The sequence below is a fragment of the Erythranthe guttata genome, chromosome 6, assembly GCF_056151865.1.
Source record: "Erythranthe guttata isolate IM_541 chromosome 6, IM_541, whole genome shotgun sequence".
Taxonomy (NCBI): domain Eukaryota; kingdom Viridiplantae; phylum Streptophyta; class Magnoliopsida; order Lamiales; family Phrymaceae; genus Erythranthe; species Erythranthe guttata.
Window position 1 is genome coordinate 17097253 of NC_142538.1, and position 14630 is coordinate 17111882.

The 14630-nt window shown below is 33.0% G+C and overlaps 1 protein-coding gene across 5 annotated transcripts; it reads left to right on the forward strand.

The window, feature by feature from the left end:
- The first annotated feature begins 4675 nt into the window (after positions 1–4675).
- On the forward strand, positions 4676–14457 carry LOC105955676 (vacuolar protein sorting-associated protein 53 A). Of its 5 annotated transcripts, none has more exons than XM_012979450.2 (25): positions 4676–5056; positions 5147–5223; positions 5693–5787; positions 6139–6195; positions 6362–6512; positions 6988–7058; positions 7929–8053; positions 8681–8841; positions 8944–9085; positions 9413–9476; positions 9663–9845; positions 9960–10001; positions 10472–10576; positions 10664–10723; positions 10965–11042; positions 11436–11543; positions 11634–11699; positions 12092–12169; positions 12240–12373; positions 12466–12559; positions 12807–12884; positions 13066–13128; positions 13209–13277; positions 13374–13469; positions 13775–14457. In XM_012979450.2, the coding sequence occupies exons 2-25, from the start codon at positions 5166–5168 to the stop codon at positions 14069–14071; spliced, it is 2475 nt and encodes an 824-aa protein (XP_012834904.2). In that variant the 5' UTR covers positions 4676–5056; positions 5147–5165; the 3' UTR covers positions 14072–14457. The 5 variants fall into 5 exon arrangements, with proteins under 5 accessions (XP_012834904.2, XP_088676139.1, XP_012834905.2 ...); XM_012979451.2 differs by having other exon boundaries at positions 4963–5056; positions 6111–6195; XM_088820013.1 differs by lacking the exon at positions 6362–6512 and having other exon boundaries at positions 4957–5056.
- Positions 14458–14630: the final 173 nt, after the last annotated feature.

Here is a 14630-nt window from a genome sequence, read left to right on the forward strand (position 1 = left end):
TCCCTACAATATTTATTAAAAAAATTAAAACAATAATTTTGATGTTAAGTATTTTTAATATTAAAAAAATTGAAACAATAATTAACATTCATTTAACATCATTAAATAATTATTAACATTACTTAAACAAATAATTAAAAAAAAATTATTAAAAAAAAAAACCTAACCCACACATCCAACCCCGCCGCCCAATTAACTATTAACACTACTTAAACAAATAATTAAAAAAAATTATAAAAAAAAAAAAGAGAATCTAACCCACACATCCACTTTGCACCGTTGAAATATATCATTTTGGCACTTTGCACCCTCAAAACAAATTAATAGCACTTTGCACCATCGAAACACAATATATCATGCATAATACACCTCATGTGGTTTCTAAATCTAATAAAGATAATTTAATATTATTAGTGGTATTTAAAAATTATATTTTTATCACAAAAAAATATTTTACGAAAAAATAAATCCTTAAACTATTTCGTTATCAAGTTATCTGAAAATCATATTTTCTTCCAAATATTATACCTAACATTTCCATTTCCCACCAATTAGAGTAAAAGATTTATCAATCGAATAATTTTGTGATAAAAGTTTATTTAATTTTATTTTGTAAGAAAAATATAACATTTTTCAATTATCCGGTGTGATTTTTAGTTAAGCCCAAGTCAAGGCTAAGTAGAACGAAATTGAGTCGCGCACATTATTATTCATAAACAAAATCCACGGACTCAACATAGCATGTCGCGGTTCATGTTTTGAAGCTCAAGCAAAATTACGAACCACACCCACACACACACACACACACACACATATATATATATATATTATTACTATTACTAAAAAAAGATAGAATTATTTTTTAGTTACTGACTAACTAAATAGTAAATGGTCTATAATAATAAACATTACTAGTATTTAAATAGAAACAAAGCTATACTACTTAGATAATGCATAATAATATAAAATATTATAATAATAATATAAAAAGAAAATAAAAATTAAAAAATATATAACTATTGTATATTATTTATTTTATAAAATTTTTCATTATAAAATAAAAAAAATTATTGAAAAAATTAATAATAAAAAAAAACTCAAAATGAGTTCGAGCTCGACAAAGACGAAGAGAGGCCAATTAAGGCAATAGTAGTTGATTGTAGAAGATCTTCTAGAATCCTTCTATTAATATATAGATCATTAGAGGATCTTTATTTGTATATATTTAATAGAAGATCGTATAACTTAATCATAGCATTTAGATCAAGATGATCACCATGAAGTGGAGTTTTATAAATAGGAGTAGACTTATTCATTTATAATTCACTATAAATGAATATATCTAGCAAAGTGTAATTTAATTTTATATGGTAAGTTTCATTTGATTATTCATAGGTATCAAATTTATAAAACCATGTATATGTAAAATTTCATATGGTAAGTTTTCATGTCTAACATGCAAACAATTAACCTAAATGTATCTAATATGCTTATTTGACTATGTAGAATATGAAATTATAATTGCTTATTAATACTTATATGTTAGTCTAATGTGCCTCAAATTTAGCTGAATTTGTTGACGCATATGACAAGCTTTGGCCATTCAAGATTGTTAGTGGGGCCGACGGGCCAATATTTTACGAGGATATTAATTATATGGCGGAGGATTGGATTGATCGGGTCTTGGTGAAGAGGACGGTGGCGGAATATTCTTCTTCCAACGACGACGAAGATGGCGGTTTCGGGACTTGTACGGTTTGCTTGGAGGGATTTTCCAACGAAGCTTATTCGATGCCGTGCGGGCATTATTTTCACGGAGATTGCATCCGGGAGTGGCTGAGGACTAGCCACACCTGCCCCGTTTGCCGTTACGAGGTTCCGACGATAACGACAACGACGATAGAGATTTTGTATTGATTTATTCTTTTTTTTGGTTTGGAGATTTGTTGTTTGTTTAGTATTCTAACTCTTTATTAGACAATAGACAACCAACAGTTGGAATTTGTGCTATTGTTTGGAAAGGGTAGGTTGTTAATAAAATGATACAAAAATACATAAAACATATACCCACACATCCACAATGATGTGTAGATCAACTGTAAGAAATCACTTGGTGTAGTCTTCACCGAGTGTAGTATAGAAATAACTCATTTTTGTCAAATTAATCCTTACATACCAATTAATAAATTCGAGATTTCAATAAATATTTTCTATAAACACCAAAGTATCCTTTTATGAAATTTTGAATTTTAGCTTTTCTATATGTCAAAATCATTTCTTTTGATTGGTTGATTAACTCCACTATTTTTTTTATATTGATGGATAAGCTAAAATATCAATCCTTATTTTGGAATATTCAGAACTAATATGGATCAGAAATCGGAACTTCAAAAATCGAAATGAGAAAATAGGACTCTATATTCAAATAATTTTGGATCGGAAGAATTCTACATATAACTCCATGGAGAAGGACGAACTTATAAGTTATATGCACTTCTATCCAGACCAAAATTAGTCCTACAAAAAAGTCCATCACCTTGTTTCTTACCCAAAATGCCCTCACAATATAATTTACATCAATACCATCTAGGGGTGGATTCAGTACGGTTGCCAAACATTTGGTTCAATACCGTGTACCTACCGTACATTGCGGTATTGAAAATTTTCATACCATTACCGTACCAAAAAGTTCAGTATACCAATGTTCGGTATACCGTTATTTTCGTTACGGTACAATAGGTACGTGGTACTCTACCGTACTTGGTGATACATCAAAAGTTAAAGTATACAAATCACAATTGCAAATAGTTCTAGTTACTCGTGTGTCTTATTTTCTAATAAGGTCCGGTGTATAATCGAGAATAATTAACATAATTTGACACAATTTCCTTTATTGAAACGAGAACACATACCAAAGTAATGTAAGTGTGATTTAATAGAACAACTAGGTATTTATTAGAAACTTGATTGTACTTGATTACATACAATAAATACTTTACCAATGCTATACATACATGTAGGTAAAAAAAATATTCATACATCAAATATAATATAAGGGGTTCTTTGACATAACCCCCACATTACTTTTTTTAATGGGGATATGCCCAAAATATTTTAGACCATTTGAGAAAAGCCCAGTTCCAATTTCATCTATTATGTTTTCCAGCTTTACCCCGCCCGCCACCTCATCACTGGGTCACGCGCTCCGCGAATTTTTTTAATTTTTTTTCCGTTTTTTTAATCGACTATGAAGCATAGTCGATTAGTCCTAAATCGAATGTGCTTCATAGACGATTAAGGAAATTCTTTATTTTTAAATTTTTTTTTTTGTTCTTTAATTTTTTTTTATATCAGGTTTATTAATTGACTATGATGAAGCATAGTCGATCAAAAGTCTGCTACTAAAAATAACAAATCAAAACTGCAAAAAATGCAAAATCAACTATATTTTACAAAAAAACAAAAATATAAGAATATTATAATTGATTTATACAATTGGAATCAATAAACAAAAAAACCAAAAAAAAAAAGAAGATTGGAGTCGATCAAACTTAATCGATACCAGCGCATAGTCGATTAAGAATCTGCTACTAAAAATAACAAATCACAACTGCGAAAAAATGCAAAATCACCTATATATTACAAAAACAAAAAATATACAAACATTATAATTGATTTATACAATTGGAATCAATAAACGAAAAATCCAAAAAAACTAAAAAAAAAAATTGGAGTCGATCAACCTTAATTAATCGACTACCAGAACATAGTCGATTAGCTTAATCGACTATGAATATGTACATAGTCGATTAAGGTTTCAACCTGCGCGAAATTCTCTACACGCGCCGTTATCCGCTCAATCCAACAAAAAACCTTAAATCTGTCTCCCCATCGTCACCACACCGCTGCCACAATACACTATTCAACCAATCCCTAACAAGAATAAAATCAATAAATTAAATAATTCATACAAAAAAACACAAATTAACATTTCAATGTTCAAAAAAAAAGAAAAAAAAACAGAAACGATTCAGTCATCATCTTCAACGTCGTCGGTGGAAACCACCGCCGCGAAGTACAGATCCATCACCACCCTTCACGCGGCGGCGAAAGGCGGTGACAAACACTCTCCACCGCCACCACCACCATCGGTCGATGTCTTGCTTTTCTTCCGAATTTCAGTCGAGAAAAGAAGAGAGAAGAGAGAAGACGAAAAAAGAAGAAGAGAGAACGGCAGAAGACGAGAAGACGAGGAAAAAAAAAACAGAGTGAACGGCAATGGGTTAATGGTAATAACTAATAAGGGTGGTTTGAGAATTATTAAGTAATATTTGGGTAGGATATTAGGTAAGGGGGTTTTCTCTAATTATTTTTAGGAGGGGTGTTTTCTTAACTCATTTTCCTAGATGAGGGGGTTCTTGCTAATTATCCCATAATATAATTAGTTGGCAATGGGGAACATAAAAGACCATTTAACAGAACATATATGTTCAATTACAATATTCCACTTGGTATTGAAAAAACAAAAACAAATACACTACCATTAACTCAAGGTAAAAATAATTATTGCCATTTATATAAGGTTCTATGTAGAAAAATAAGAATTACAAAACATAATATCGGAAAAAATGTCTTAATCGGATTATAGAATGTAAATTGCGGTACGGACAGTATTACCATGGTATTAGAAACACAATACCACTACCGTACCATACTTTAATGGTACGGAACTAGTACCGTACTGTAGACAATGGTAACCGTTCTTTCGGTAATTCTTGTTTGATATACCATGGTATATGGTAATTGGTTTTTTTTTTCCAGCCCTAATTATTACCATCCATAATACTCTAACTTAACAAATAATTCACATTGAACCCATAATTTAACAAATATATCACATTAACCCCATATTTACAATTTTTTGAAAATATATATATATATTTTTTTTCTGATCTCACCACCATTTGAAAAGGTCGTTCATTTCTTCTCTTCTGTTTGATCGTAGAAAGTGCGAAATCACCCCATTGAAATTCGAACCTACTGTAGAAATCGCAAGGTTAAATTCACCGATCCGGAATCCAATGCTGAGTTCGTCCATTCGCGTTTTTGACTGAATTATTGTTTAATTGTTCCTTAATTTTTTCAGATTTTTTAATCACGAAACAATGGCGACAGCCGGCAAGCAGAATGCTCTGGATTACATCAACCAGATGTTTCCCACAGGTTATGATTTACTCATACATTGTTGTGCCTGAGTCCGTCGGTTGATATCGATTCGAATTTATCGATTTTTTTTATATTAACGTTGTGTACTCATTACTCAGTAGGATTTTTTTTTAATTTTTTTTTAATTTTTAAATTTTTTTTTTTATTGTTACTGAATCCAGCCCAGCAGACTTTGGTTTATGATTATAAAATTAAGAGTTTCATTTTCTTTTCGGTTTGAAAATTCGGATAGCGGCATAGTTTCACGTAAATTGGGGCGAATTTAGTGTGCCTAATAAGGTTGTGATTTGTGAACGAATTGAAATAGAATGATCTCTGGTCGAATATTCTCTAATGCGTGCTTCGAGAATTTGTCTTGGTATTATGCATGAAATCATTTCTTGAAACTTAGGGGTTGTTTTAATTTATATTTGGAAGAAGAAGAAAAAAATGTTTAATTAACAATGTGGATGATGGTTACATGCAGAGGCATCTCTATCCGGTGTCGAGCCCCTTATGCAGAAAATACATAGTGAAATTCGTAAAGTGGACGCAGAGATTTTAACAGCTGTCCGTCAGCAGGTTGGAGTTTATGCTTGCTAGTTTTTCTATGGGTTTAAATATTAAAACTAATGTTTTATCGTGTTGGTGCTTCATATGATCAATAACAGTTGTACGGTGATCGTATTTTTGTTTGTTCGTTTACCACCTTTAATTGGTTAAGTGTCATGCAATGTTTTTAAATACATCAAGAAAAATGCTGGTTGAAATAGGATGTCGAAATTCTGTTAAATCCTTCTTCTTTAGTATGTCTGGTTACCGTTATTATTTTGTAGATAGGATGAATGATTGTGTTTAGTCTGAATTTTCATGTCTTTTGATACTTGGCAATATTTTCCTCTTAGTGACTTGTTCGCCTTATCTCTTTCAAAGAGTAATTCAGGAACGAAGGCCCGGGAGGATCTTGCTGCAGCTACTCATGCAGTTCAGGTTCGCTTATTCATTTTACAATTCTTTTTTTTTTTCTTTCTGAGGACTTTGGTGGTTTCCTTGCATATATGTCTTTATCTTCCTGTGATTTTCGTTGTCATTTTCTCCAACAACTTTAGATTCTGATTGCTCTTTTTAAGTTAATCCATTTTATCATTTGAACCAGGAACTCATTTTTAAAATTCAAGCAATAAAAACCAAAGCTGAGCAAAGTGAAACAATGGTTCAGGAAATATGCCGTGATATTAAGAAACTGGATTTTGCAAAGAAGCATATAACTACAACAATTACTGCTCTTCATCGTCTTACCATGCTAGGTTAGCGGTCTTACTCTCGATTATCTTGTAATAGAGTTTACCTGTTCTATTTAGGTTTGTAAGCCGTACTGTTTTTGCGATAACTTTAGCTTGCCTATTAACTTCGGTAATTGAGAAGTTGCTGTTCAATTCCACACAATAAAGAATTTTGTTGAATGGTTTGCTAATTCAGTTTTGTTTGTTCCTTTTCTTTTTGCCAACCTTTTGTCTTCTTGGTATCTTTGGCTGATCGACGTAACTCTAGAAAATCCATGAAAACCTAGTCAGGTAGTCCTTCTTGAAGTCCTTTGTGTTAGCATTATATTTTACAGACGATATGTTTAAAGTAACATCAGTTTTTTCATGAACATTTTTTTTCTTTTGAGAAATCAAGCATGCCTTAACTTATTGAAACAATATATCAAAAATTATGTGCTTAATGATATTCATCTGATTTAGGAAAAAGAGATAATGTTATCCTTCTTTTGTATTACAGTCTCTGCTGTAGAACAACTCCAAGTTATGGCTTCTAAAAGACAATATAAGGAGGCAGCTGCACAGCTTGAGGTAATAAATAACTGCGTAGAGTGGCTTGCATCCCATTTTATATTCTAGTTATAATTTACTTGCTTATTTTATCACTATTTTAACATTAATCTAAGGCCTTAATCAAGCCCTTAATATTTTGAATTAAAAGCATATTTGTCTGTGAATTTGTTCTTAATTTATACCACTATGTCCAATCTTCTTTAAACTATTGCAGCTTCTCTCCTAGGTAGTGTATTTCAGGTGGAGAATGGAGGGTAAACCATGTGTATTTATATCTCTGAACATGTGTAAAACTAAATGTATATTTTCGTACGTAAACCGAAATTGTATATAAATCATGTGGCTGATTATCAAGTGAAACATAAATTTTATCATATGCGTGTGAAAACATGAATCATTTGCATTATTATACTGCTTGTTATCCCCAAACTAATGTGCTCTATATATTTGAACTTCATTGCTTATTCTTATTATTTTAATCAAGTTGTTTATATAGTTGCCAGATTAACGGTTAACCTTAAAGCATTCAAGTGGTATTTTATTTCTAGCCCGCTGTTAAATGCAATTTACTCTATTTAAGCATATCATGTTGGAATGTTTATTTCATTCTGTGATGTAAGTTTAGACTTCATACGAGTATGTCTTCCTGGATTATATTTATTTTCAACTGGCTTGCATCATAGTTTACACTTATAAATCAATTATATTTTTAAACTTTTGTTTAATATGCTATTAGTGAATCTTATCACTTCCATTTTTCCCTCTTTATGTAGTTGTACATTCATGTGGCTAATTGAAAACTGGAACCTTTTTCAGTGTTTTTGGTTGCTATTTGTTTATTTATGAATATTCTTTTCAGTGATAATATGGATTTTTCATACATTTCAGGCTGTCAACCAATTATGCAGCCATTTTGAAGCTTATAGAGATATTCCGAAAATTACAGATCTTAAGGACAAGTTTAAGAGCATCAAAACAATTCTAAAGTCACATGTATTTTCAGATTTCTCTAGGTGTGTAAAGTGCTCTTTCTATACCATTGCTTCAAATACCGAAAGGCTGTTTTCTACTCATCTTGAAATTGTTTGGTTGCTTCTATATACTAGTCTGTTGTTTAAGTACCAGAATGTCTAGATCTGTTGACGTATTGTTCTTAAGTTCTGACATTCTTTTTCAACAAGTATTTTATTTTGTAATTTTGAGAAGATTGTTGAAAGATGTGAAATACGAGACCTTTATACATACCATAATAACCGTATATTTAATGGATGTCAATCAATGGAGAAAACAAGTGTTCTCAGCGTCGAGTGAATTTATACACCCGGTCATGATTCTTACTCTATCTTGTTATGGATGAGTTCCTGATGTTGGGCTTTAATTTTCCGTTTCATACTTTTCTGTCTGGTTCATACTGTATTTCTATCTTTTTTCTCACTTCTCTACTTTCTTATTACATTTTCCTAGGTTGTTCTGTAAAGCTTCTTTAGATTTCTATGTTTAAATGACCCGGTTATAAGCTCGTACGTGGGTAGAACTTCTTTTAATGGGATATGTGCATTGTCCATCATGTTTCATCTTACTTTTACCCTTCATTTATCGATTTTCTGTTAAATTTCCTGCCATCTCTTCTTTGTCCACAGCTTAGGTTCAGGGAAAGAGACAGAAGATACTACTTTACTGCATCAGCTATCAGATGCATGCCTAGTTGTTGATGCTTTGGAGCCATCAGTCAGGGAAGAGTTAGTAAAGATTTTTTGCAGCAGGGAGCTTACATCGTATCAACAAATTTTTGAGGGAGCTGGTATGTCTAATATATTGACTATTGCGTCTGGTAATTAATGTTGTTCTAACTCGACTTTGACGACAAAGATTTTGAATTTTTGTTATATTCTATTCTCAACAGAATTAGCAAAGCTGGATAAAGCAGAAAGAAGGTATGCTTGGATCAAGCGTCGATTACGGACCAACGAAGAGATTTGGAAAATTTTCCCACCTCAATGGCATGTTTCATATCTGCTCTGCATCCAGTTCTGTAAGTTGACAAGGTTGGTGATTTACTTCTGGCTGAGTGTAAAGCTTAAAATTTTGATTCTTATTATTTAGGCGATTCTTTGATCATTGTGATAGTATTTAGTCAAATAATTGTACATGAGAATTTATTTAACTTTTGTTTACTGTATCAGCCATCATAGACTTATAGCTTTGTGGTTACTGCCGGAAATATTGTTAGTAGTAAATGTTATATATTTATGAGATGTAAAATAGAAATTTAACCATGATCTGCATTAATGAGAAATGCTGCAAAATGTTTTGAAAGATTTCCATAATACCATGATATAGTAATGTGTGTTTATCTTGTCTGTATTCTTCAGGGCACAACTTGTGGAAATCCTTAACAATCTTAATGAAAAGCCAGATGTCGGAACATTATTGCTGGTAAACTCTCTTTGAGGTTTAACAGTTTCTAAATGTGTCTTTGCATGTTTTGCAATTTGGAGCAAAAATCAAGTAATCAACTAATTTTAGGTTAAAGGAACCTTTTTCCAGTATCTTTTATGATAGCTTTGCTTGTGACCATTTTTTTACCTTTGCGATCCTCCTAAAATTGATGGGATGGTTCAGGCATTGCAACGGACTCTGGAATTCGAGGAAGAATTAGCAGAAAAATTTGGCGATGGAAGTCGTGGCAGAGAATCAGGAAGCGATATTGGGGAAAATAACATGGGAAATAGCAAGCAGACTATTTTGGACATTCGAAAGAAGTACGAGAAGAAGCTTGCAGCACACAATGGAAACGAGAATGAGGTATGCATATGATTGTATAGTTACTATAGTTAGTCAATGCACAGATTTGTCCAAGTTAGTTATATTGGCTGCATCTTATTTCTGGCTAACTGAGATATTTCTTTTCCTTGTCAGGATCAAGACGGCAACAAAGATTTGTCAGTGCCTGGGGCTGGGGTAAGTTCCTTTATCTGTATATTTTGGCAGCAACTTATGCATGGCATCACCTTTATTAGTAATTCTACTATGACGTTTTTTCTTTTGTTCTCTCCACATTTTCAATACAAAAATTATGTTCTGTTGCACTAGATAATTCAGCGGGCTGCAGAGCATGTTTTCCTCATTTGAAATGAGTCAGATTCTCAACTGATATTTATGCAAAACTTTATGTGCAGCAAATTAAAATACTCCGCTTTTAGAACTTTTGATTTTTCTTCATCTTTCCTAGTTAATATAAACATTCATTGTTTAAATAGGCGACTGAACAATGTGGTTAAACATTCATTGCATAATTGATGCTCTGAGTAATCGTAATTGGAAAATGGTTTGAACCAAAAATGTCATTTACTTTTACAGCTTTATTATATCTCTTATTTCTACCTCGGTTCCGATGTATATTGACTGCTTTGGTTTGATTTATGTGCCAGTTCAACTTTCGAGGGATCATATCATCATGCTTTGAACCTTACTTGATGGTATACGTGGAATTGGAAGAGAAGACCCTGATGGAGCATCTGGAGAAACTTGTCCAGGTTTGTGGCTTTGCTACGACTTTTCGGCACTATGTAAGTGGTTGAAAAATCTCCGGCGCTAATATGCATTTATATCTTACGATGCAGGAAGAGACATGGGATATTGAAGAAGGGAGTCAAACTAATATTTTATCTAGCAGCATGCAGGTAACAAATGAAACACATTGCGTTTTATATACCGTGTGATAGATATTGTGTGGATGCATATGCTTAATAATATATCTTATTGTTGTGTTTTTATGGAGTGTATATTACCGTAAGTACATTAATACATGAAGCAGCTATGCAACATTTTGGAAGTAATACTTTTTGTAGCAGTTGATCTTTTTTACCATATATTTTACATCTTCATTGACTTGGTGAAAATATTGCTTGTCATTTTATGAAGGTCTTTTTAATTATTCGGAGGAGCTTAAAGAGATGCAGTGCTTTGACAAAAAATCAGACACTCTATAATTTGTTCAAGGTGCGGTTTTCCATTTCCATTCGTAGTTGCTCGGCCTGGATCAGATATTTTACTTCTATTAGGATACTTGTACTGGTTTTCATTTTAGTAACATACTTTTTTTTTATTTTAATGAACCAGGCCGAAAAGCCCTGTGCATTAGATAGGCACCTTTATAATGTTCATGCTTGATTGATTGACTTCAAAATTTATACGAACTTCTTACATTCTTAACATTGTCGATTTGAAGTGCAATGCATATATGTCTAGGCACTGTATGATTCTTCATGTATTGTAGAAAACAGACTCTAGATTGCATTTTTCGACCCACTTTATATGTTCTAATTTGATTATCTATAGAAAGGTTTTCCATCTGCTGAGCTGCATTTTACGTTTTCTAAAATCCCGTAATAGGTATTCCAAAGAATTCTTAAAGCATATGCGACAAAGCTTTATGCTAGACTGCCAAAGAGTGGGACGGGAATCGTAGCAGCAGCCACAGGAATGGATGGTCAAATAAAGGTATCCATTTCTTGCTTCCTTTTTTTATGTTGTTAGGCAATTTTTTTAAATTTATTTTTAGTTTTTCCACTAACTGGCTATTTTATACAGACATCTGACAGAGACGAACGTGTGATCTGTTATATTGTCAACACAGCTGAATATTGCCACACGACGGTTGGTTTTCTAAGATGATTAATTATCTGCTATGATGAAATAAAATTTCAGTCTTGTAAAAACGGCACGACATCTTAAATTACTGTGATCTTCGAAAGATGTATGTCTGATACTACAAAATTTCTCTTCCAAATGACAAGATTGTCGCAAATTGGTGAATTGTCTTTTGCAGCCAAAAAATTGCATCCTCCGTTAAGTAATCATATATCTTTATCCAACATCAAATGACTCTAATAGTTATCTGCCATATGACTCCAATAAACTTTCATATATAAACTAAATAAACACGAGATGATGTCATAACTAATCCAGTTCTTGTATCCTTCATTGTTTATCCTTTTTTTTTTCTTTCGACTGTCTATTTTATTCTAACTCCCTTTCTATGTCTTCAGTCAGGTGAATTGGCTGAAAATGTGAGTAAAATAGTCGAACCCCAGTTTGCAGAGAGTACAGATATGTCCGAAGTACAGGTAGAAATTCTCACCCACCCAACCTCCAATTTTGTTGACATGCATTATGTAACTTTGCTGCATTGTTCAGGATGAGTTCTCAGCTGTTATAACAAAAGCATTGATAACTCTTGTGCACGGTATAGAAACTAAGTTTGATGTTGAAATGGCTGCAATGACACGCGTTCCTTGGGGTACACTTGAAAGTGTTGGTGACCAATCGGAGTAAGATGACTTAATATGAATCGGAATATGTTAACCACTGAACATCCTATTCCTTTTTTTTTTTTTTTTTGACTTTATGGATATTCCTGCAGGTATGTGAATGGCATAAATACAATTTTCACTGCTAGCATTCCTGTACTCGGACGCCTTCTCTCTCCTATATATTTCCAATTCTTTCTTGATAAGGTGAATATGCATGTATTTCCACTTCTCATATGTTCAGTCTGAGTTTAATTGTCGAGAAATAACCACGGTAAGACGATAAGAATGGCTAATAATTAAGTGGAGAGTAAACCAAGTAAGAAAATGGACAACCGCATGTGCTGATAGTTGTACTTTTAGACATAACCATGACGAGAAATTCTTTGCTTTTGTGAACTTATTCTGTACTTTGTCTTTGATTCGATGCTCATACTTATATTAACTTTTGCAGCTGGCGTCAAATCTCGGTCCACGTTTTTACCTCAATATATTCAAATGCAAGCAGATATCGGAAACAGGAGCACAACAAGTATTGATACTGTTATACTCTTTCTGTGTCTTAAAAAAAAATTGTTACCCTTAATTTGACCCTATAGTATTGCAATTAAATCAGAAGACCCTATGGATATATAGTTGTTCAAATATATAAAAATACATTTACATATATTATTTGTGTAAGTCATACATTATACTTGTCGTGCAATTTGCAGATGTTGTTGGATACACAAGCTGTAAAAACGATTCTTCTGGATATCCCCTCCCTCGGAAAGCAGGTAAGCTAACAATTTATAGGGAGTAAACTAACTTCGGTCTCGGATTATGATTATTATACTACATTTATTGCTTTGAACAGAAATCTGCAGCTGCTGGCTACTCAAAATTTGTAACTCGTGAAATGAGCAAAGCTGAAGCACTGCTGAAGGTCTGATCTAAATTTTGCACTGAACTCTTTTCCCCCCCGTCAAAATGTGTTTATATACCTTTACCTGAAAACGCGTCCCCGTTTCTTGTTAAACAGGTCATTTTGTCCGCAGTTGACTCTGTCGCAGATACATATTGTGCTCTGCTGCCTGAGGGTACCCTTTCAGAGTTCCAGCGAATTCTGGACCTCAAGGTGACATAATCGTAATATTGAATTTGTTATTTTGCCACTGGATCAGAAATTCATTCTTTAGAATATATACACGATATATATATATATATATATATATTGCTTAATTTAGAATATTATTAGAGTCTAGTAGAGGCCCTGAGTTATTATTGGTTATAATGCATACATGATATATGAATGTAAAAGTTTTACGTTTCGGTTACTTAATCAACAATAATATGAGAGTCTACTGTGACATTTCTATACGATTTTCTATCTGGAAAACGAAAATTATCTGCTATTTATTTCACTTTATCATTCTTTTGCAGGGCCTGAAGAGGACTGAACAACAAAGCATACTAGACGATTACAACAAACGTGGAGCTGGGACCTACCAACCAGCTACGGTTACGAAGCCAACCACCCCAACTACAGTCAGCGCACCTGTGGTTACTAATCAAGCTAATAATCCTGGAATTATTCCATTGAAGGAAGAAATTGTGGCAAGAGCAGCTGCACTTGGGAGAGGTGCCGCCACAACTGGGATTCGGAGATTTCTTGCCTTGACTGAGTCAACTACCAGAGATAGAAAGGACGGTAGTTTCCGGAAGCTTTTCACTGGATGAAATGTGCCGTTGAATCGTTTTTTTTCTTTCCCGGCATCGGTTTCGTCCCATTTTTTGTCGACGGTTCAGATTTGTCAATACGTCTGATCGTTTCGCAACTCTGCCAACTCCAGCACCAGCTCAACCAAAACTGCCGGTATAGAAAACTTTCTTGCATCTGTTCTTAGTGTAGATTTTCGGGGGTGGGTTTAGTAAATTTTGTATCGGTAAGTGCAAGTAAGGAATATATTTATGTTTAGGTTGGAATAATTTGGTGGAAGCATCACTATAGTCGATGAAAATTTTGCTTCATCAGAAGCTTTTGAAAGCTTCTTCTAACGCTTGATGCAATAGTTCAGTTATATTTTTCTTCTTTTATCAAGCAAAAAAAATTAAGTTATACTTTATCATTGAATTTCGGTAGTGATTTTTTCTCCTTTTTTTTTTACCAAAGTAAATGTGAATTATTTTTCAATATCCCATTGAAGGTCGAGTCTTTAAGCTGGCTTATCCGCAGCCGGCTGCTTTAATTTAACAAATAAGAGGGGCTACTTCATAATTTACCCAAACGAAAAAGAAC